This window comes from Lagenorhynchus albirostris, chromosome 18, assembly GCF_949774975.1.
Source record: "Lagenorhynchus albirostris chromosome 18, mLagAlb1.1, whole genome shotgun sequence".
NCBI classification, from domain to species: Eukaryota; Metazoa; Chordata; class Mammalia; order Artiodactyla; family Delphinidae; genus Lagenorhynchus; species Lagenorhynchus albirostris.
In genome coordinates this window covers 75,295,413-75,320,244 of record NC_083112.1, presented here as the reverse complement: position 1 = coordinate 75,320,244, position 24,832 = coordinate 75,295,413, and the positions used below count along the sequence as shown (strand labels likewise).

The window sequence follows — 24,832 nt, the reverse complement described above, 5'->3', positions numbered from 1 at the left end:
GTGTGAGTAGGTAAAGTGTGAACCCAAAAAGATTCATCTCCACTATTACAAGAACTTTATAATCACCAAAACTACCAGAGGGTAAGGTGGCTGACATTCTGTGTGTGTGTGTGTGTGTGTGTGTGTGTGTGTGTGTGTGTGTGTGTGTGTGTGTGTGTGTGTGTGTGTGTGTGTGTGTGTGTGTGTGTGTGTGTGAGATTCGGTGTCTCTGTGTGTGTCAAAGGAGGACCTGCGTGGCTGACAGAAAATATATTTAAGCTGAAATTTAAACTCACACAAATTACTGGCTATGGACTTTGCTCATTCTTTGGACAACTGTATTTCGGTTTGGATAAATTCAGCAAAATTAATTCCTTGATGGTCATTTAAATTACTTCTTTAAAAAGTAGAAAAAAGAAAAACTGAGCATTCAGAGATAGTCAAATTCCTAGTCCAGAAACTAAAAGAGATTGTTTCACTTAATAAAGAGAAACTATGTTAAACGTCTTTGGGAATTCAGAATTTGCATATCCTACACTCATCGGTTCATACTCTACATCAAAATGGGTAAATGCCTCTAACTCAGAGCCATCTGAAACATTTCAGATCTAAAATATAAAAAGATTCCTCTGATGAACTCTTTAGACTATTAAAGAGGTGCTGCCCGTCCTGCTTTGCCCTTCATTGAACTCCCCCTCCACCGTGCGTGATCTCTTTGAGTCACCTATATCTCTATGTCCAGCGCCCCCCAACGCCCTGCTCATGCCCAGGTACTCCTGGATATCTCCTTGAGGATTTCTCCTGTTGGCCCACCACTCTCAAGGTGTGTGCTCACCCACCGTCTCTTCACACACGTGTTCAGTGATGCACTGAGACAGACAAGCATCTGTTAAACCAGGACATTCGCTGACTCTCTCATGAATAAGTAGCAACTGAGTGCTCTGTACCAGCCCCGTGCAGGTAAAGAAATAGACATTGTACCTGCACTCAGTTCTCACAAACTAGAGGGTCAATATGAACAAATATAAGAGATAATTCCAGCATGTGATAAGTGATGTGGTATGGGGGATACAGGTGCTACATAGGGTGCATGACGGGGGCATCACACTGGGATCCAGGAAGGTAGAAAAGACAGCCAGTGAACTGACAACTCAGGGGAGTCCTGCAGGGCAGGGAAGATTTAACCACTCAACAATTTCAAGAAAAGCAAACAACATGAAAAGGATGTACATGGTGGCATATTCCAGAAATCGAAAGAAGTTCAGTATAGCCACATCCTCCAACCTGGTGGGGGGAATAGGAGAAAAACAGCGGTAGAATTAAGCAGAATTCCTGGCCCATGGGGACTCTTGTGTGATGGAGTAGGTATTTTATATCAGCAGCAATGGAAAGGATGGTGGATCGAATAGTTCTATTACATTTGCATTTAGAAAGCTCGCTGTAGCCATGTTGTTGAGAGTGGAGTGGAGGAGGGGGAGAGGACGCTATTAGGAGGCTGATGAGCTGATCCAGAGGCAGAGATGCTGATGCTCTGGGTGAAGGCAGAGGCAGTGAGGATGTACAGATTAATCGGTTGTGGTTATAACTCATACAGCTCAAAGCTATTCACTAGGGAGGAGTCTGTGGGCTCAGTGGCTTCTTAGTTATGGGAGAGGCAGGAAAACGATAATGCCCAGGTTTGTGATGAGGAAATGGTGACACACAGAAGGGACAACAGACTGGGGAAAAGAAGATGATAATTCCCTTTGTACACAAGTTGGGTCTGAGGGCAGACTGATAGAGATTACCCACCAGGCAGTGGTCCTCACGGGCCGGGAACTTGAGAGAAAAACAAGAAAGGGCTTTGGGGGCTGTGATCATGTGGAGCATTTGAAGTTGCAGGTGTGAGATTCCCTAAAGACGTGTAAACATTGAGAAGAGAGGGAACCTAGGATCCAGCAATGAGTTTATCAATAGCTGATGCTCAGCGGGGTACCAGAGAGTGTTTTTTGTTTTTCTCAATGGAAAAAGACATATCTAAAGAATAAAAACTCTGACTATATCTCAATTCTTAGGTACTTGGGTAAAATGTATTTAAGAATACTAACGACTCCTTTGAACATCAAGATATGCAGTTTGTGTGATTCAAGATACTTTTGAAGGGAAGGAGATTTAGATTTTAGCATTTGTACAATTATTTACTTATCTCTTGCTGTAGCATTGCCAATCCTATTATAAACACTAAAAATATGTACAAGGCTAGAATAGAATTTTATTTTATGTACAACTCGTAAAAAGTTGTAAAATCAAAGGACTTACTGCTCACGTAACTTATTCAGTTCCTAGTTTTAAACGAGAACAGGCATCTCTTTTTTTCTCACTGGAGAAGTTAATATATTTATAAAGGCAAGTTTTAAAATATGTATGCATGTCAGTTATAAATCCCAGTATACACGTCAGTTATAAATACTGTTATAAATTATGGACTGCCTTCTCCAAAAGGCATTTATACTTGTCAGATATTTATAAGAAACTGAAGTTGTGATGAAGGTCTGTAAAAATGCCATTAGTCTCTCTAACATGTTAGCATTTCTAAAGTTTTTTTCCCTGAACTGAGGTATATTTATTTACAGTAAATTTCTTTAGAGAATTATAAATCTCCCATGCCTATAAATTGATATCCAAATAACACCTCCTTCTAAAATATCATTTCCAAAATGAATATGAAATGGTATTTTTATGGGTGAACAATTTTTAAAAACAATTCAAGACATCCTATGGTATTTTCTGGACAAAATAATCAAGATACAGTTTACTCAAAATCCTCTATTAACAGAAATCTCTCATTGTTTTTTGAGTCTAAATCGAGGAAGAGTATTCTGGGTTTGGTGTCATGTGTTCTAATGGAAAAGCCCCACTCTATCTTTCAGTGTTAAAGCTTTGCTTCTAGTTCTTGGCTGGTGGATTTGTCCATTCAAGCCCTTCCGCTGCTCTGCTGGACACCAAGAAAGCATGCTGGGCAACACAGGTAAAGTCTCTGCTGTGTTGGAGCTTACGCTCTGGTGGAGGCCCCATTGGAGTAGGTTTAATGGAGCAAAATGGAAAAGACATATGATCTTCAGACCCTCTCCTTGGCACTAAAATGTTGAAGGATTTAGAAAATACTCAATTAATGGTGAGTCATTTTCTAGAGAAGCAGAGAGTAAAGGTGAGATTGTTTTTTAAATCTGCCTTATCTGTACACTATCGGTGGCCATTTCTGGAAAACTGTGTGTTGGACATCTGTCTCTGTGAACCTAGCAGCTGGATCAATTGACCTGGACACATGGGCACAGATGGTCTGATGCATTTACCTCCATCATTCTCACCAACCTTCCAAGCTATGTAAAAATCCCCTTTTAACAGAAGTTGATGGTTCTCAGTGATTGAAGACCCTGGGGCCAGGCTCTAGGGAGGAAGAATCAGCAAGGCTGGTTAGGCTCCTACAGCCAGCGAGGGCTGGCTGGTGCTAGAGCCAGTGCCGGGCCATGGAAATCCTCAGAGCAAAGCTGGTTGAATCCCCGAGATGTGCAGAATGACGTATGGTGTGTATGTGTACGTGGGAGGAGTGTCTGGGAAAAAGAAGACAAAGTAGGAACCCCCCTGAAATTATGTTTTTTAAAAGTTGGTGTCAGATATTGTGCAGCTGCATTTTGAAAAAAATGCAGCAATTGGGAAGTGTTTCTTCATTAATTTACCATTAATCATTAATAAATGGTAAGCGCTGGGAATGTAGCTGGTACACTGGGAATTCGGTAATAAAAACATTCACCTTAATTGCTCTGCATTTTGCAAAGTCAATGCAGCTTTTGAATCATATTTCCCATATAAGTTCATGACTATGTTTCTCCAGGCTGAAAACATAGTTTCAGAAAACCCAAAGTTTGGGAAATTTTTGGAATGTGACAGGTAATGGCATGGAATACCGATATCCTCTACCTTATCCATCAGTGATTCTTCTATCTTATGGCTTTTGTGTGACAAACGTTCCAGGAAGCTTTATGAAGGAAGTAGCAGTTGTATTGGGCTTATGTGCCTTACATCAAGTTTTACAGGTCTTTCAAAAATAAGTAATTTTTGTAAACAGAAGCAGTTGTTTTAAAACACACCAGCTTAGATTGATTTCTTACTGGTCCTCTCTGCTAATTATAATAAACCCTGGAAATAACAAGCAACCCAAGAAGAACTCTGAAAAGTCCAAGGAGAAAGGTGACTCAGGACCCATAGAAGGGAGAAATCATGGACGGGCAGGGTAGCCTACGTCCTTACACCCAACAGAAGAAGGCAACCCTGGACCCAGTGTTTCCCAGCCCAACCCAGCGACAGAAGAGGGCCCAGGTAGAGGCATCCCTCCCCCTTTTAAACCATGTCTCCCTGACAATATCAGGTGAATACAGCACCATGACCCTGCTAACACTAAGCGTCAGAGCAGGCACTCTTTTTCCACTGAGACCGAGATGCCCCTCCCCAAAGAGAGACAAGGGTGGCTGGGGAGGGATGGCACCTGCAAGTGGGGGGGGGCACACTCCAGAGGCCTCCAGCCCTGAAAGTCTTTTGTCCCCGTGGAGATTCTCCTACCCCACCCAGAGACATGGGGCAGCCTGGCCCGAGGAAACGCCTTCTACCCCTTTGGGGACACCAGAAGAAACCAGTAGGAATTCCAGGGGCACCAGATAAACCAATCATACCAAAATAATACCTGGAAGGGTCTGAAAATTAAACTGTCATTGGATCCACCTCCCACTCAGGTAGACTGGAACCTGAACGCTAAACCTAAGCAGGGTGCCTGCCTGCTAAAATAGAAGATACATATAGGACCAAGATTCTCCTAGCAACATAGCCAAAATGTCCAAGAAGCAATTAAAAATCACTTATTATGGTCATACCAAAATCAGAAAATCATAATTTGACTAAGACAATTAACTGACACCAAGAGCAGGATGAATCACGCTGGAATTATTTGATGATGATTTTAAAGCAGCCATCATAAGGATGCTTTAACAAGCAATTACAAATTCTCTTGAAACAAAGGATAAAATAGAACACCTCATCAAAGACATAGAAGTTATAAGACAGAACCGAATGGAAATCACAGAACTGAAAAGTACAACAGCAAATAAAATGCATCAACTCATACCAAATATTTCATTTGACCTGCAGTTAAATAAAACAAAAACCATACACTGGGTCCTGAAAAAAACCATTTAAATGTCTGGTAACAGAAAAGTGACATATTTAGTCCAAGGCATGTTTTTAAAAAATTTTTGTTAAATCTAGTCCTATTTCCCGAGCTGATTCTCTTATGAAAGTGGTTAAAGGGAAACAATTAGCTCCTCTTTGCAATGATACCTGGTCCAAAATCTAAAAGCCCAGTCAGTCAAAGTGAAAAATTGGTTAAAATGATTCATTCAAGTTTGGTCGTGTTCTGCTACATTTTACCACTTTCAGATTTAGCTCCTTCCAGAAGCAATCTCTGACTACAATGGGCATATTTTGATAATTTACTGATTACCACCTCATCAGCACAGGCCAGTAAGTTGTGTTCAAGGAAAGAGTACTTGCTTATATGTTCACTTCTCTATTTTTTACAGATGACAAAACTTCTCACCCAGTGTATCCTGGGATGCTGCTGTGCTAGCATGGATTACTAATGTCCTGATGGTATACTTTTGATGCCCCGATACTCCTGGGATCCTAGTGAGACCTGGGAAACCTGGACTCCTGAGGCCAATGATTTCAGCTACATCCAGCCTTATCTCATTAACCCAACCATTCACTTATGCACACGCTCACTTGCTAGAAGCACAGATTTGGAGTTGTCAGTAGCCTGATAACAATATTTACTGAATGAATGAATCTTTTTTCTACAGGAAACGTCATCAGAACAAACAACATTCTTATTAGTTTGGAAGACCTTCCCAAGCAATGTGCTTTTCCTACGATGCTTGAGATGCAAATGCTTTCAATTTATTCAACAGTTGCATGACTCAAATTGTATGATGGATATTTTGCACACTGGTTAGTATCTAAGGGATTTAACTTACTATAAATTCTGTGAGTGAGATTGTTACCACAAGCTAATGTTTGGACATCAACAAGTTTAGCTTAAATCCCCATATATATGTAACCTGAGTTATATTTTCTACTATTACCACTAAGACTTTCTCTAACATAACATATTATGTATTTTTTGTAAATCAATTGTAACATTAATAAAGTATTATGAACACCGCTGGATCACATTCACCCATATAAATTATTTAGAAGTTAAAGTTTGCTTCTTCTTCATGGTATATTAGTATCTAGTGAGAAATTAGTTTGTGCAGTAGTAACTCAAGATATATTAGCTACAGCCAAGCATCAATTCAGAGAAAGAACTCTGCTACCCGTCCTTCATTCATTAAAATGAAATATAATTTATAGAAAAAAATAAAATATAAAATGTAATTTTGCTTTACATCTACTAACTCTAGAAAACAAACACAATTACCCTAGACTCATGAAACTGTACACTGATAAGAACTATATAATATTAAGAAAATAGTATTAAGTCCATTCTATAAAGAATGTTTCTAAGTTTTGATTATTTCTCCAATGATTCTGACTACAACACGCAGAGTTCTGAGGAATGTAGGCTATGAATGTGTCCTTCTAAAAGTAAATGTTTTCTTTCAACCACAAACATATTTGTTTAGTAAGACGAGTCCATTAAAAGTCAAGTTACATAATGTTAGTACATAATCTGAAAACAAAACAAAACAAAATATGAAATGATGCATTGATCATAAAATAATTCTTTAAAACTAACCCAGAACATTATTTTACCTGGCCGTACTTTGCTGCCAAGTGGAGTGGGGTCCAGTACTGATTATCTGCTACATTGAGATCCCCGCCATGTTCCAGGAGAAGACATACCACTTCCTTGTAGCCACTTGCACATGCCATATGCAACTGCAACGAAGAGATATTTTGTCATTTAACTTAAAAAAGCAGGGACAGCAATGTAGTTTATTCAGTGGTTGAAAGACACCCATTTAATAAAGTATCAGATCTAAAACACAGAGACCTTTTAAAAAGAACACATATGTAATTTTATTGGGTACGAGTGGATGTCATCATTCTTTGAAAAAAGGGTTATAGGTTAATTATTTATTATTTTCCTTCTGACCCTGACAATGTGCACTATTCCATGTAATTCCTATTTCCCTCTCCAGTGCCCCTTTCTACTATAATCTGAATACTTGTAAATACAAAATATAATATCTCAGTGATTTACCACTTCTTGTCCCAAAGTCACACGTGTACTGACTAGCTCTAAAATTCCAGCCCTGTATTTGGTGTTACAGGAGGGGGACTCAAAGATATAAATGACCACAGGAAATGTGATCATTGCCATGGCTACATACATGTAAAAGGGGCAGGAGGGGCTTCCCTGGTGGCGCAGTGGTTGAGAGTCCGCCTGCCGATGCAGGGGACGCGGGTTCGTGCCCTGGTCCGGGAAGATCCCACATGCCGCAGAGCGGCTGGGCCCGTGAGCCATGGCCGCTGAGCCTGCGCGTGCTCTGCAACGGGAGAGGCCGCAACAGTGAGAGGCCCCCGTACCGCAAAAAAAAAAAAAAAAAAAAAGGGACAGGAGCAGTAGAAAGGATGAATTAATGCCAACAAGCTCTAAAATGATTATGTAGCTATCATTTTAATATTCTCCCAGTTGAGTTTCTCAATGCAAACTGAAGCTTAGAAATGAAGCCTCAGGAACTACCATGATGAGATCAGGGTTTGGAGGAATTTTTCAAATTTTCCTATGGGGGAATTCCTGTTTCTTGGCAACAGGTTTTATTTGTAAGTAAATTATCATCATCCTCAATTGAAACTAGGTTATTAAGTAACTACATGGTGCAATTTGTAATCATAATAATTAAGAAGAGGAATCTATAAGGAAAGGAAAAAGAAGAACTAATTTAAAAGTAGTAAAAACAACTTCTAGGTTTTGTAGCATGGAATCTTGTAGCTCGACTCCTTGCCATTTTTATTACAAAGACAAGATTACAATAAAGTCAAAAGGGCTTATTCAATATTAATTTTGATAAAATTCAGAAAAAAGTTTGCTTTTCTACCTTTGGACTTAATTATGCTCTTCAATCTACAGTGACGTTTATATATTTATGTTTTGTATGTACTTTCAACTACATTAGAACAACAAATAATTCAATCTAACTTGAGGTATAAACATTAAGAGATTGCCATACTTGGTTACACACAGAATTCATCTCGTTGACATTCCAGCAAACCATCCCTAGAATGATATATCCACAGCTATTTTAGAGAAATATGATTTTACGTATTTTCCTAAAGAACTCATCTTTCTCCTGCTTCTAAATTTATTTCATATTATTTGAATAATCAGTCAGTGACTGGCAAGTTACCCTGCTATATGCACTAACATCTGGATTTCAGATGTTCACTTGTAGCATAAGCCTGCATGAAGAATGGGTCCACTGGTTGGTTAGCGCCTCATACTAAGATGCGAAGTTCGTAGGATCAACCCCTTCGTGAGTAGATTTGTTTTCCATGTGGCAAAACTCCGGTTCCACCATTCAGAACTTAGCCCAACTCTCACCCAAGTCATCCCCTGAGCTACTCACGAGGTAAAGACTAAAAGGAAAACCGTCTTGGCTAACTTAGCAGCAAAGCAATACAAAGCAGGCGCTACCAGTGACATCTAGGCACATCTAGCAGGCACATTTAATCCTCGGTTATCTCAGAATAAAAGCAAAACACCTAACTTTTTTTTTAAGTATGGTTGATTTACAATGTCATGTTAGTTTCAGGTATACAGAAGTGATTCAGTTTTATTTTATATATATATATATATATATATATATATATATATATTTTCAGATCCTTTTCCCTTATAGGTTATTATAAAATACTGAACATAGTTCCCTGTGCTATACAGTAGGTCCTTGTTGTTTGTCTGTTTTATATAGAGCGGTGTGTATATGTTAATCCAAAACTCCTAATTTACCCCTCCCCCGCTTTCTCCTTTTGGTAATTAAGTTTGTTTTCTATGTCTATGGGTCTATTTCTGTTTTGTATTTAAGTTCATTTGTATCATTTATCATATGGCATATGTGTGGAATCTAAAAGAAAGGCACCAACTTTGAGTCACTCCACTTCATCACAAGAGATAACAGAATATTTAAAAATCATCCTAGTAACATATCAGAAGTTTCGAGCCATTACTTTGATTCTACTGGCAATCAAGTTCTGTATCCTTAAGTCACTAGACCTATGGGTGGGTACCGTTTCTCATCATGGAAGTTCGACTTCAAGTTAAAAATTTTTTAAAGTGTCTATTTTCTGGGCTTCCCTGGTGGCGCAGTGGTTGAGAGTCCGCCTGCCGATGCGGGGGACGTGGGTTCGTGCCCCGGTCCAGGAAGATCCCACTTGCCACGGAGCGGCTGGGCCCGTGAGCCACGGCCGCTGAGCCTGCGCATCCGGAGGCTGTGCTCCGCAACGGGAGAGGACACAGCAGTGAGAGGCCCGCGTACCGCAAAAAAGAAAAAAAGTGTCTGTTTTCTGAAATGGAATTTATAGTCCTGCCTTGTCCTGACCATGGCTGGACGGTATCAGTGCCAGAATGTGTAAGTGTTGGTCACATGACATCTTAGAATACCCCTCTCCTGCTATGAGAACCACAGAGGCAGTGGTGGTTCCCGTAGAGAATCAGCAACAGCTTTCTGGAAGCACAGTCCTCATGGAAAGTTATCGCAAGCTGGAAATCACCTACCCAGTTACAACACAGAACAGGACGTTAAAGTGGTTTCACAAACGTCCTGCATAAAAGTTCTACATTATTTCTTCTCTTCAGAACAACCGATGGGACAGTCACCCTCCCAATTTTGCAGCTGGAGAAGTTGTGGATTAGATCACTGAGGTAACTGACCCAGGGAAGCAGGGCCACCGTGGGCTGAAGCCACGTTCCTCTGCATGTCCAGCACTCACATTTTGAAATAGCAAAGGCGAGTGGACATCCAAGTTGGCCGGGCTACAAGGATAACGCTGCAGTGTGAATGCTCCTAACAAACGTTGCATTCACTCCACAATTTGTTTAAACATGCAAATGTTCTTCCTGCAAACCTCCCCTGCCTCACATACCAATTCGGTATTATAATGTGCGTCTCTAGAACACGTGCACAATTTACACACTTGCTTGTTTCCCCTGGCACACCAGCGAGGTTGGCACGGCTGTGTGTGTGAAGCGTGGCTTATTGCCACCTTGCACACTAATGATGCGAAGCTCATAGGATCGACCCCTTTAGGAACAGATTCGTTTCCATGTAGCAAAACTCCAGTTCCACCATTTAGAACATAGCCCCACTCTCACCTGGTCATCTCCTCAGCTGCTTATGAGGCAAAGACTTAAAGGAAAACCCTCTTGGCTTGCTTAGCAGCAAAGCTAGCCACAGCAGGAGCTACCAGTGACGTCTAGGGCGGCCGGCACATTTAATCCTAGGTCATCTCAGAACAAAAGCCAAACACCTAACTCTGAGTCATTCCACTTCATCACAACAGAAGATTTTAAAATCATCCTAATAAAAAATCAGTGAGGCCTGACTTCATGCAAGTTGGAAGTTTTCATTATTATATATGTCCAGACACTCTAATCTCTAAACCGAGGCTATGTACGGTGACAGAAAGTAACCACAAAAGCTTTGTTCCCTAGATGTGACCAGAAAACTGATGACACTGGCTAAGTCTTCTTCCAGAAGTAAGGATGAAACAGTGCTACCGAAATTTAAAAATAGGAAACAAAAATAAAATTGCTTGATATTTTGCACTTCATGGATAATTATTTTCCAACAAACCAAGTAAATATGGCTCAAGGCCAGATGTGATATATCAAATTCTGTGACAAAACAGGAAAGAACCAGCTTCTTGATAACATATATACTAGTTATCAGTGCTTTCAAAGAGTATTTATGAACCTGAACTCAGGAACTCCTTTTCATATGCTCTGTAACGTGGCTTTTTTTGGGGGAACTGTATCCTTTTCTGAAGCTTTTGTTTTCTTTTAAGAAGAATAGTAACATAAACTAAGAGATCTTTTTAAAAGAGCTATCTTGGTGGTGGGAGGGATAAATTAGGAGTTTGGGATTAACATATACACACTACTCTATAAAACAACAAAGTTCTCCCGTGTAGCCCAGGGAACTATACTCAATATCTTGCAATAACCTAGAGCAGAAAAGAATCTGAAAAATAATATATATATGGATAACTGAATCACTGGGCTGTACACCTGAAACTAATACAATATTGTAAATCAACTATACTCCAAAAATTTTTTTAATAAAAATTTTTAAAAAGAGCTACCTTATATTTGGTTTTTTTATTGCATGTTCCTAAAAAAGGAAGAAAAAGCAACATAAAAACCATCTTACTAGGAGTTGATCCTCCTTGAATATTGTGTTAACAGTTTCACCTCTTTTGCACATACAGTGTAACAGCGTGGGGCACTGTGCCTGATTTTGAACCACAACTGACATTCCAACGCAGGATGTGGAAATCCGTCTGCAGCCAAGACTGTCTTCTTATCATGATCAGCAACAACAGTCAGGAACACACCATCCACATGCCCTTTACAGAAAGACAGCTCCAGGAGTGGCAGCTATTAACATAATCGACCAACCAACTCAGACAAAAGAATCAAAGAATCTGCTATTTGCCAAGTGCTGTGATCCTCAGGGAAGGACTTCCCGTTCACTGTGACTTTCTTTGTACAAAGCGTCACAACCTCAATAACAAAACAAGATTTAGTTATTACAGAATAATGATATGCCACACTTGTGTTCTCTGTTCAATAAAAAAAGTGACCAGGAATGTCAAAATTGCAGATGGCTGAAAATGATAGCAATTTATTGCTGTGTATTGATTCTTTTAATAGCTTATCTTCTGAGGTATGTAGGTCCTTTTATTGAGCGGGGATTGAAGCCCATGTGCTGTTTTTATTTAGCTGTGATTTCCAAAAAAACAACATGAAGTTGTAATATCTTCTGCCAAACAAAGAAACACAGACTCCACTGGGTTTTTACTATGTGTTAGATGTGTTAATTAACGTAGTTCCTGCCTTAAATGAGCTGTTAATTAAATAGTCCACTCTCGTCTGGATTTTGACCTCACTGTTCCACCAAAGCCGTCCCGATGAGAAGACCAAGGACGCCCAAGTTACCAAGTCTGGCAGCTGAGTCTCCCCCTCCGTCTCCTTGACCTCTCAGCAGTGTTACCTTGATAGTTAATCATCCCTCCTCCTCACGCTTTCTTTACTGGGCTCCCGGGACATCTCATATACTCTTGGTTTTCCTCCCACCTTGGGAGTTGCTCTTCGCATCTCATTTCTGGATCTTCCTCTTTTCCTGTGCTCCATGGCTCAGTCCCCAATCCTCTTTCCTTCTGTATCAAATCAGTGGCTTCATGCAGGGTCAAGGGCCTCAACAGCACGTACGTGCTACAGATCCCCAAACTGCTTATCCAGTCCAGGCATCGCCCAAATTCCAGACTCCAGTATCCAACCACAGACTTGGCACCTCCATGACGTCGGCCAAGAGGCACTTTTAACTTCACATTTCCAGAATCCACCCTGATCCTCCCTGCTCTGAGCCCGGTTCTGAGCCTTCTCTATCTCATGCGGTGTCAACTCCATCATTCCAGTTGTTCAAACTAGAAATACCAAGTCATTCTCAAGTCTTTCCGTCCTCTCTCATCACATTCCGGTCAGGAAATCCCAATGGACCTTCTTTCAATGTAGACTGAAATGAGCCCCTTCTCATCACTCCAGCATCTGCCATCTTGGTCTGAGTTGCATCATCGCTTGTTAGATTAAAGCAAAAGCCTTCTAACTGAACTCTCAGCTTCACCCTCGTCCTTTGACAGTCCATCCTTATCACAGCAGTCAGAATGAGGGATCCTTTTAGAACAGGAGTAGGATCCTCTCTTCAGAACTCTTCAATCTATTCTCATCTCACACAGCGTAACTGCCACAGTCCTCGCACAGGCCCACAAGATGCTGTGTGATCTGGTCCTGGTTACCCCTCTCCTCCTGTTTTCCCTGCTCATCCACACTAGCCTCCGTGCTGTTTATCAATCACACCATACCTGGCCCTGCCTCAGGGCCTTTGCACTTACACCATTTAGCCTAGAATGCTCCTCCTTCACACCTACAGTGTGCGCAGACTTCTTTCAGGCCATCACTTGGAACTCTTCTCGAGAGTGAGACTTTACCTGTCTACCTACGCAAAATGTCAACTGTATACCCAGCATGCCCCGTCTTGTTTTACTATTTCTCATTTGCATTTATTATTAGTAATATGCTATATATTTAGCTCATTTATGTTGTATATTACCTGTCTTCCCCCAATGAAATGTGAGCCCATGACAAGAGGACTTCTGTGGTTTTGTTCACTACGATTTTGTTCACAGGTCACGGTCAGTAAATAGTTCCTCAATAAACTAGCTGGAATGTTTTTCCATTTGAATGTGTTATTTTTCAATAAACTCTAAACATGCTCTGTTTTCTTTTCCCACAGCTTAGAGTTCCATTTTTGATAGTCTTCTGAAATTTACATCCCAAAGGCCAACATCAGTATCTAGGAAGATGATTCTATCGAGAAGTCTCAAGGCACTTACTTTGCACTTAATAAGTCTAGAAAGCTGTCACGTGTCACACAACTCATATCCATGTGGTTACGTTGCTTTCCTCATCTACCGTGCTCAACCTCACACCATATTTTCCCCATGTTGTAGAAACTGGACCACTTTCTAAAATTGGTTCCAACCAAATTCTATGCACCCCATGCTTCAGAGCTCATAATCCCTTCTGCTGCCCTAATTTACTTTCCTGAAACTTAATACATTTATGTATTTCCACAATCATTCATTTTAACCCCAGCATGCCCAGCCCAGGTAATTTTTATGGGTCAATAGGACCAAACGTTCTTATTTTGGTGATTAGACATTGTGTTTACATTAAAATTAATCCAAGTTTAATTGTTGTGTGTTTAATTTTCTGCAGCTGTGCCTGATAGCAAAAAAAGAAAAGGAATGACAGGAGTTTGCTTGAATTTAGAAATTCATTCATCAGAGTAACTCAGTTTCTTTTGCTTAAAATTAAAATGAAAACACTCTCCATTTTTCCATCTCAAAAATTACATTGACAAAATAATGGATAAAAATGACTCTAAATTTGTAGGAAAAACATGCATACAAGAAAGGCTTAAAGAGAATATATCAACAGATAAACGTTGGGTGATGGTATAAGTGATTTGCATTTTCCTCTTTGCAAAATTTCTGCAATAAATATGTATTACTTTTAAATCAGAAAAATAAAAAACATTATTTAGAAGTTAATTGTGTATAATTCTATGTTTTAGAAATCAACGTACGTTCTCAACTTAAGCAGTGTCTCCTAGTGAAGCGTGGAACTTACCAGTGTTACGCCATCATTATTTTTCTCATTAACATTTCCTCCACATGACAAGAAGTGTTTGACGTCTGTTAGCATACTCATTGGTCTCTGAAGCTTCATCTGCCGCAGTGATGTCAGATCCACTCCTAGGGGGGAAAAGAGCCTTCTTCAAACAGAATGTACACTGCTCCTCAGCTGCAGGGGGTAAAAATTTAATTTTATCTTATATTTTTCAACGTGTTCCTTCCTCTTTGAAGCTCCTCTTCCAATTTGAACTCTCACTCAAAGCATCCGCAATTGTTTCTCTTGGCATGCAGTCTTATTTCCAGCTAGAGTCTTGAATAATTTTCCTCTTATTATATCCCAAAATGTGATAAGATGCCTTACCCATGGCAGGCTTTCAGTGGATTTCTGTTTTAGTATAAATCATCAGCATAGACTGCCCAAAGTATGGTAAAGTACCTGCACTGAATTGAAATGAGTTGTAAAGACATACTTTCTGTTCCCTATGATTCTCCTCATTAAAATAGTTGCTCCTAAAAGCAATGCAGTGTCCTGGAATAGAAAAAGGATTTAGCGGGAAAACTGGAAAATTCTGAATAAAGCCTGTAGTTTACTTAATAATATTGTACCAATGTTAACTTCTTAGTGTGGATGAATGCACCACGGCTATGTACATTTGTAATGCTAGGGGAAACTGCATGAAGGGTATCTGGGACCTCTCTGTACTCTTTTTGCAACTTTCCTTCAAATTATTTTTTAAAGGATACTCCAAATGATGGTTTCATGACTCTTAATGCTAATAAGGAGAAATAAACTAAAATTGAGTGAAGACTGATAGCCCGGCTTCAATGAGGTGGGTGGTTTATGCAGAGAAGACTCAGTTCAGCTCACCTGCTTATACCTCTATTCAGTATATATTTCAACCTGAGCTTTCATGGTGGTGTAATCTCCACGGTAGCGTATATCTCTGCATTTCTGCATCCCCTGCTCCTAACGTTGGTTCCTGGACATAATAGGTGTTTACTAAGGGGAAATAATCCACCTCATTCCAAGTGAAAGTAATAATGACAGTCATAGTGAGATCAATGATGCTGATGGAGATGATTCTGCTGCTGCTGAGGAGATGACCTCTGTCCCTCAGCAAGTGTTTGCTATGAGCCAGCCACACTTCTGAGCAATTTCTATCTCTTATCTGATTGAGTCCTTGCCACAAACATGGAGAGAGAGCAGTGGGCTAGAGCAAAAAGGCTGGAGTGATCCTCCTGGCTGTGCCTGGTCTGTGGCCGACCTCCCCAGGGTGACTCCTGGAAAGTGACTTAGCCTGACTGTCTGTATCCTCCGTCACTCAGATAATAATACATATCCCAAAGGAACAAAGCTATGGGCAGCGTTTATAAGACCTGTCTGTGTGGCACAGCGCAGCATGGTGCCCATCGGCTGTCATGTCCCCCTAGAGCGCACCACGCCTGCCTCCCTGCATCCCTTGTTCTCCCAGCCTGTGTCTTGCACTTACTATTTGTGGCAGTGGAGGCAGGTAACTTATCCTCTGCCTCAGTTTCCTCATCTGCAAAAGGGGCTGACAGTTTATTTCACCAGTTGTCGTGAGAATGAGTCAAAACACATACAGCATATAAAACAGGATTTAGCTTGCAGGAAGCACTCAATGAAAGGGACCTGTCATTTCACTATCAGTCAGCCTTCTGGTACATGGATCACCTGCCACGCATTTAGGAGTGTTTTTCTTTACAATAAGGAGGCAGGGAAAAACCAAACGAAATAAAGCCAAATGCAGTATTTGAATAGTGTAGCTTGTTTCAAACACTCAGTTCAAAGCAAACCCATTTTAGTAGAAACATGAATGAGAAACACCAAAGCCACATCTCAGCTTCCTCATCATCAGAAGCCATTGCAGAAGAACTAACAGATCTCCCTAATAGGCATGTTGGAGGTTTCTAAACAACCAGCTGAAACTGTCACTCTATTCCTATTTTTAGGATTATGGAATTTGACACGTGAGTAATATCTGGAAAACACTGTTTCTCAGATGTCAGTGTTCAATTTTGCATATGCTGAAGTAGCAGAAAAACCTAACGGCTGCCCTACCCTAAGGCCATATTATTTTAACTTGTATAATATTGCATGTTCACTGAAGTGGTATGCATCTTTTAGAGAATTATTTAAACATGTAATTAAAATTGAGTGATAAAAAAAGAATAGGGCTCAAAGATGAAAGACACAAATTAAAAGAGATTAGCTGTCACTCATTTCAGACTCATGCACATTACAACATATTAGGTGGAAACAATCTATTTCTGGTGACTGTTGTGAAGATATGAGGGGAATATTATGACATTGTACCCCATTATTTTAAAACTGTATTTTGAATCAAATATGATACCGATTAAGATGTGAGTTTTAGATTTTTTCCGACATGTTCGGGGAAAAAAAACCCACAGATCTATTTTTGGTAAGACAATAGAATGGAAATTCCCTCACTTCTTGGTCAAATTTCTTAAGATGCTTCTGGAAAAAAGCCAAACAAGATGACTACAGCCCATAAGAAATCTATTCTTTCGTAGTGGATAACGGGCCAATCCTCTCTTTCTGAAAAGAAGTTCAGTTTTATTTTCATACTGTTTCTTGAAAAAATTAATACATGCCCTGCTTAGATTTACTATTTTGAAAGGAATTTAGTAATTTTTTGTTTAATTTCGGACATAAGAAACCAATCATTTACCTGAAATGCACAAGTTATTACATGTGATACTAATTACTGCTACCTGATTACATTTGATTGTATCAATAAATGTACATTAACATGTCAAGTCAATCTGAACCTTATCTTAACCTTCCTTAACTGACCCTCTCAAGGTAATATTGTTTTGTAACAATTCAGCGTTTCCTCTTCTCCATTATCCATCCTGTATCCGGGGTATTCTGTGCCGCTATCACAGATAATTTTATCACTATGCTATGACATGACCCACCCCATGGCTGTACCCTGGGGTTCCCTAAGCTCCGAGAATTGCATCTAATCTCAATTTTTGTCACTATGGGAAGCTTCCGAGGAGATCCAAGACTTGACGGGAAGCAAAAAAGTTAAGCAGGCTAATGATGAAAGTTGTTCTAGCAAAAGAGAAATAAACCAGTTTAAGCCAAAATGGTGTTGTAACCTCTACCGAATCCTGTTCCCCAACTCTGACCACAGGCTTAATGTGGGACTGTCCCAGGCAAATCGGGATCACTGTCACCCCAATAATGGGATGATTCTGAAGGGGTTGGTGACGGAACAGCATTTTGAAAGAACTTTGTTAAGCAGGAGAAACCTTCAAGGTCATTTGCAGACTGATGAATCTGGGAGTCTCTGAAAAATGCAGAGGGAGGGCTAAGTCTGGAGTTAAGAAGACCATTTTCCAAGGCTCTTCCAAAATAGAAAGACTGGGGTTTTAACTAGGGCAGTAATAGCGTGGCTGGTGAGATATGTGGACTTCTTAGAAAGATGTCAAGGAAAGAATCTGTAAGATTTGGTGACAATTCGACGTGAGGGATTCAGGAGAAGAAAAGTGATGTTCAGATACTCAGATTTCTGGGTGTAAAGGTAAAGAGAATACAGAGAGAGTGTGAAAGCACAACATGAAGGTCCACACTGGACACGTTATTTCAACTCGTCTGACATACAAGTCAAAGATACAAGACACGTAATGAAATTGCAGGTGCAATGCAGAAGGTCTTGAAAGATATCTAAGCTGCAAGAGTAACCCTGGGGTCAGGTAGCTGCTAAGGACACTAGGAAGAGGGGAAGATGACCAGGGACAGTGTGTAGAGAGAAGATGCTCAAAGACAAAGCCTTGCGAACAACTAACATAAGTGGTGCCCCAAAGGAAACTAAAAGAAGGGAGAAAAGCTATGGGAAGATCAGAGCAGGTGAGTCTTTTCATAGGAGAGTGTGATCAAGGCCACTGAACGTCACAGGGAGATGATGCAGGAGAGCAGAAAAGTGACAGCTGGATAGAGAGCCGAGGGCAGAGGCAATCACCGTAGGGACGTGTCCAGATCGGTAGGGGAGGAAGCAGAACTTCAGTGGGCTCAGGAGAGGAAATTAGGAACTCAGAAGAATTATGAGCCCTTTTTCTCAAAGGATGGATTTGAAAGACAGGAGAAAGGGCCACGGGTGATGCTATATGAAGGGCAAAGCAAAAAGGGTTTGTTTTACTCTTCAGGGACTTGGAAACATAGACCTATATGTTGTTTTCCGTGGTGAGCATCTTTCCTGGACACCTTGAGCTCTCCCCGCAGTGCTTCCTTTCTCTGCTGGCTCATTTAATAATCAGTTGCTTTCCTTGAACGCCAGCTGGCTTGTCGTGCACCGGAGATCTCATCTGCATCAGATGCTTGATCAGAACTCCTTGCTGTCTTGTTTTCCGGCCCGGGAAGCTCAGGCAGTGAGCTGAGGTTAATTGCCGCGACCAGGGGTACAGCGTATGCCGGCGGTGACAGTACAGTTAGAACCTGTGACCAGCGATTTTCCATGTAATCGGCGTGCTCGCTACCTGGCCTGTCTTCTCCCACGTGTGTCCTCGTGTGACAGTGTGATAAGTACTCCGATTTGAAGCTGAATGATGCAGAGTGAGAATTCAAGGTTTTCCCCCGCCCGGTGAGAAGAACGCAGTGCACCAAATAATGAAAATCCCATCTTGGAACATTAGAAATTTCTAACAGTATCAGCCCATGCTGTCACAACCGATAACTCTAAAAGCGCACCAACGGGACAGGGGAGGATGCAGAGAAGAAATTGAATTAGACAGTATTTACTGGAACTACGGCAGCTGATCCAGATAAGGAGGAAGGATGTGGGCAGAAATGGAACCAGACTGTGAATGGGGTGAAGGAGGTGCAGAGAGATGAAAGGCAGAGGCCAGTGCAACAGCAGGGACAAATGGAAAACAGAATTAAAAATGTAAGAGATATTAAAGAGCATTTGTTCTGGCAAACATGTATCTCACAAACGGATTGTGACAGCCATCGTCGTGACAGATTTTCTCCTAACCATTCAGAGTCAGTATCTCTTTCTCAATTTTTTCCTTAATCATTTTTTTCTTTTTCTTTTTCTTTTTTTTTTTTTTGCGGTACGCGGGCCTCTCACTGTTGTGGCCTCTCCCGTTGCGGAGCACAGGCTCCGGACGCGCAGGCTCAGCGGCCATGGCTCACGGGCCCAGCCGCTCCGCGGCATGTGGGATCCTCCCGGACCGGGGCACGAACCCGTGTCCCCTGCATCGGCAGGCGGACTCTCAACCACTGCGCCACCAGGGAAGCCCCATAAGCATACATTTATTTTTTATTTTTATTTTATTTTTTATTTTTATTTATTTATTTATTTTTTTTGCGGTACGCGGGCCTCTCCCGTTGCGGACCACAGGCTCCGGACGCGCAGGCTCAGCGGCCATGGCTCACGGGCCCAGCCGCTCCGCGGCATGTGGGATCTTCCCGGACCGGGGCACGAACCCGCGTCCCCCGCATCGGCAGGCGGACTCTCAACCACCGCGCCACCAGGGAAGTCCTCCTTAATCATTTTTAAATCAGCCTCTTAAAGGAATACACTTATTTTTCTTTATATGGAATAGTAACACTGCTCTTGCAAACACTCAGCGTTCTTAGCAAACAAAATGCTCCCATGAGTTGGAAAGGTGAAGAAGTAAAGTTCATTCTTTTGCAAAGAAAGATACTTAATTTTAGTTTCCAAAGGGAAAGATACATGACTGTAGCTATTACAACTTCAGAACAATGAGAACAGGAAACGATCCCACAGAACTGGTACAGAAAAATAAGACAGCCGCGTTCCTCACTCGGATTCAGAATCGCGCGCTCCAGGTTAAGTTTTGCAAAGATCCAAATGATAACCTTCCCAGCAGTGGAACAAGTCACAGCGGACGAGATGCGAGAAAGCACTACGTCCCTCCTGTAGGAGTGGGTACCAGGGAGTGACTCTACCCCACGGCCTGTCACCCGGGGCCACGACTTGGTGACCCTCAGAACCACGGCACAGCTCACAGTTTCTCCAATGAAGATGACATCGCTTACCTTGCTTTCAGAATTAATGAGACAAGTTTTTTTTTAAGAACCCACGGCTGCTAAGCACTAATTATTGTTCTAAGCCCTCCTGAGAATAAACCTTTGGAGACAAGTGATCTGGAGCAGGTACAGAGCACAGAGAGCAAAGAGGCAGACGTGCAGGCTTTTCTTAGAGGCAAGAAGGACAGGGTCTCAGGCACGACGTGCCTCTTAAATATGTTGACCTTTTTCTCTGACAAAAGATCATACTTGAAGGAACTGGAATTTCTTTGGTGTTCTTTATACCTGAAGAGCTGAAAGAAAGAAAAATAAACGACGGGGCATACTCCCTTAGTTTAACACCATATGGGGCTCAGGATTCCAAACGCCTCACACTTCACCAAGGCTGAACTCACTCGTGAAATTATACCCTCAGGCTGTGCAATTAAACGTTCTTTGTCAGCGAACACATTTGGGGGCCCGGCCTCATCGCTTCAGCCGGCACCATGACCGTGGGGCTCTCTTCTGACAAGGGTTGAGTTTCCACGTGTCCCCAGGAGTGGATGTTGGGATGCTGTGCAAACTGCCCTTGACTTTGGTCCTCACTCACCTGAGTGGGATTCTTCGGAGGCAGGATGCTCCTAAGAGAATACACTTCACATGACCTTACGCTCATTAACTCAAAATTCAGTTGTGCTGCTTCCCTTCCCTTCCCCTTCCAGTGGAGAATAGATTATAATTACAAACACAGTCCGGCTAATTATGGACTTTGGATGCCTGTTAAAATGTCCCTGCACGGTTGGTCTCCAGATTTCTGCCAGCTTGCAACACTGCATTGACTAAACCAACTATGAAACGCTGCACAGAACAAGACCCCATTTCACACAATTGAGGGAAACGACGTCCGTCTGAAATCATGTAAGCACACCTAAAATATATACACTTAAATTCTACCGCCCTATCTCTTCTTCTATCTTTCTATGGTTTTTCAAAGCATCTGCCTACCATTTTCATCCAGGTAGGTCAACAGGATGGAGCTCGATTCTGTCCCTTCCGTGGCATAGTCCAGTGGGATATTTCCATTGACGTCCTGGAGAAGGACATTAGCTCCAGCCTGTAAGTGAAACCGAACAAATTTAACATTATATATACCGTTAACATAGAAGGCAGATCCAAACTTTCATTTCTGTCTTATTGAGGAAACAGACCCAGAAAAGTTTACATTAGATACAGCCGGCAGGATCACATAGCAAATTGGAATTATTTTTTAAGACAAATTATATTACATACTTTGTGAGAAACTCTCATGGTCCAAAAAGGTTCAACTGACCCTTGACAGGCAAGACCCTAGCCGCCAGTACACTCCTCCCTACACCCCTTGCCAAACCCAGAGTACCCAATCCCTGGCTGCTAAACTGGGCACGCCTCTATGCTGGCTGCCCTAGACATGCCTGGTGGTCCTAACACAACAGAAGTGACCCTGCCTTCAGAGTCTGAACGGAGAACTTTGTATGAACTTTGATCTTCCCCAAACTATCCTGTTAAATCTTCAAGCTCCTTGCTCTCCACAGAAACTCATTTGAGAGCTGTTCTCACATGACAGTCGTTTTCATAAAGGCTGAGCTAATGGCTTCTGGTTGGTTTTCCTCTTTCCAAAAACTGTTTTCCAACAAAAAGCATAATCTGTAGACATTTATGGATGGAACATATTACATACGACTATCACACACCTTTTAGCTTCAAAGGGCTCTCCCTCAAGCACCTCTGAGCCCACCGCTTGACTCTTTGCGCATCCCAGCCTAAATACAATGATAGACGCGCTTTCATTCTTAAAAATGTAGTCACATCAATTGTCACCCTTGCTCTACATTCTTTAATGAGCTCCGTAAAATTTATCAGGCAAGGTTTCCCGTATGCCTCCTCCCAATAACCTGTCACTAAACTCAGGCCAAACAAATGAAAGTTTCACCCTATCTTCTTCCTGAATAGGAGTCTGTATTGCAATGTGGATACAGTTAATATGGTTCATATAATATCCAAATTCATAACTTTACATAAAAAGGAACATCACATTAATAGCTTTATATATTAAAATGTGGGGTTTTACCTTGTGTGTGTGTGTGTGTGTGTGTGTGTGTGTGTCTATATACTGCTTTCCTATGCCTTAGCAAGTCTGCACAGGTTTCCAAAAGACTGCTGTAATATAGTAAAAAGAAAACTAAAAAGTAGGTCAAAGTGGTAGCATATTCCCTCCACGTAAGTTGTACTGCTCACCTTACCATCCAGAGTGAACCACATTATATTTTCTAGAACCATATGAAGATACTTCTTTATTTGAACAGGTCAAGTTAGATATTTCAGATTTCCCTTACCTAAGGCAAACGTCATTACAAGGTCCTAAAGATTTCAGATTATCTTCTTAGTGCATTTCATTTTGTTTCAGTTATTCAGAGTTTGAAAAGAAGTTACTTGAGGCAATAGTCTTAAGTAGACTTTGCTAATGATTCCTTTCCTTTAGTCTCCAGCCAGGAGAATAACGTTTTGCATATTTACCCAAGCTTCATTGGTTAAAGAATCAATTAAGACACAGAACTACAGGGCATCCTTGCTGATTTCAATACTAAGAGGTGGGAGATAATCAGGGTACTCTTTTTTGCCAAGGCATAGACCTTTCAGAGAGGATCTTATCTATATCAAACATCTGGGCGGCAGATGACAGTGAATATAATTGAGTCACGTATTATCAATAACAGCAAAAATAAACAGGCGGGCAACGTGATGCCCAGGGAGAGGGGGCACTGGGGGAGAATATTTTCTATTCTTTCAGGAGTAATGAGGCTCTTTCAAAGAGAGTGTGAAACTGAAATGCGGTGCTGGATATTTTAGTTGGGTTCATTCATTGACATTTCAACCCATTAATCCCCCACTGGTCTGTGCTGCTGAATGACCAGGTGTTATTTCCTGTAGAGACCTTCCTGGGGGGTCGGGAACTTCCCTAATCACAGATCACATCTCATTCCTCTTCACATGCCCAACGGTGCCTGGGACCTATTAGGCCCTAAAAACAATTGACTGAAACAAACTGAAAAATAAGCAAACGTTGAACTTATACTAATTACTAAAAATTGAGGCAAAGAATTATGTTTTTCGTGATAATTATTTTTAACTAAATTTTCTGACATTCATTTTTAAGAGTATATACATGAAATTACAAAATCACTCTATGCATACTTAAGTTTCCTGCCTTCACTCTTTCTAGATGGATGACAATTGTGGGAGACTTTTTCTCCCTCTTTCCCCTTTCCATCAGTCCCTCCCTCCCTCCCTCCCTCCCCTCCCTCCCTCCCTCCCTCCCCTCCCTCCCCTCCCCACTCCCTCCCCCTCCCTCCCCCTCCCCCTCCCCTCCCCCCTCCCCCCCTCCTTCCCTCCCTTTCTTTCTTTCCTTGCCACTGGACATGGGTGAGACACCCCAGCTGCAGTGGCTCTACCCCCACCACTCAACTATCTGGTCTTAGTAGATGTCCCTAGAAGAGCTGATTCATGTGCCACAAAACACGTATCTACATGATCCCCTGAAAAAGCTGTATTTCTTGACTCAGAATTCTGAAATTGTACATACATATACAAAAACCCCATTGATAAGATTCATGGCTGATTATTACTCTTAGTCTGACTAACTCAGAAGGTAATGTGTTGTTAATGGGTCCCTCTGGAACTAAGAGTAAGGCAAGTCCTTCGGTTGTGGCTTCAAGAAAATAAATCACGTCGTGATTGGTTTCATCAGGGAAGTAAATGTTATATTATGCAAAAGCAAACTCCTCAAATGCTTTTGCAGTTGAGGCCTGCACAGTTCCTACTGGGAGCCCTGAATACATTTCCTTTCTCATTATGCAAGCTGGAAGGCCACCCCATCTCCAATTTGTCCTACACTCTGTTCCTGGAGTATTGGAAATAGAACTCAAATGCCTCATTCTTCTCAAGTAGGAATCTTATTTACTGCATGTCAGATGACATATGAACAAATAAATGCACATTTCCTGTAAATAAACATTTTATTAGTTTATGTAGCAATTTAATGTCAATGAATAAACTTGCCAATTGTTTCATTTAGTAATAATTCCCCAGCACATTAAAACTGAAATTTTAATGACAGGTACCTGGTGGACCTTTAATAAGCAAATACCACTTTTTTAATATAAAACTTTATTGGAGTGTAATTGCTTCACAATACTGTGTTAGTTTCTGTTGTACAACAAAGTAAATCAGCCATATGCATACATATGTCCCCATATCCCCTCCCTCTTGAGCCTCCCTCCCACC

The 24,832-nt window shown here is 41.3% G+C and overlaps 1 protein-coding gene across 1 annotated transcript in view; it reads right to left on the bottom strand.

Moving 5' to 3' along the window:
* Positions 1-24,832, bottom strand: part of MYO16 (myosin XVI) — a 427,643-nt gene that overhangs the window by 301,395 nt on the left and 101,416 nt on the right. Inside the window, exons 5-7 of the mRNA XM_060128880.1 lie at positions 21,518-21,626; positions 14,483-14,607; positions 6,823-6,948 (exon numbers count right to left, since the gene is read on the bottom strand). Coding sequence (XP_059984863.1) covers positions 6,823-6,948; positions 14,483-14,607; positions 21,518-21,626 — 360 coding nt within the window. The remainder of the gene's footprint in view (positions 1-6,822; positions 6,949-14,482; positions 14,608-21,517; positions 21,627-24,832) is intronic.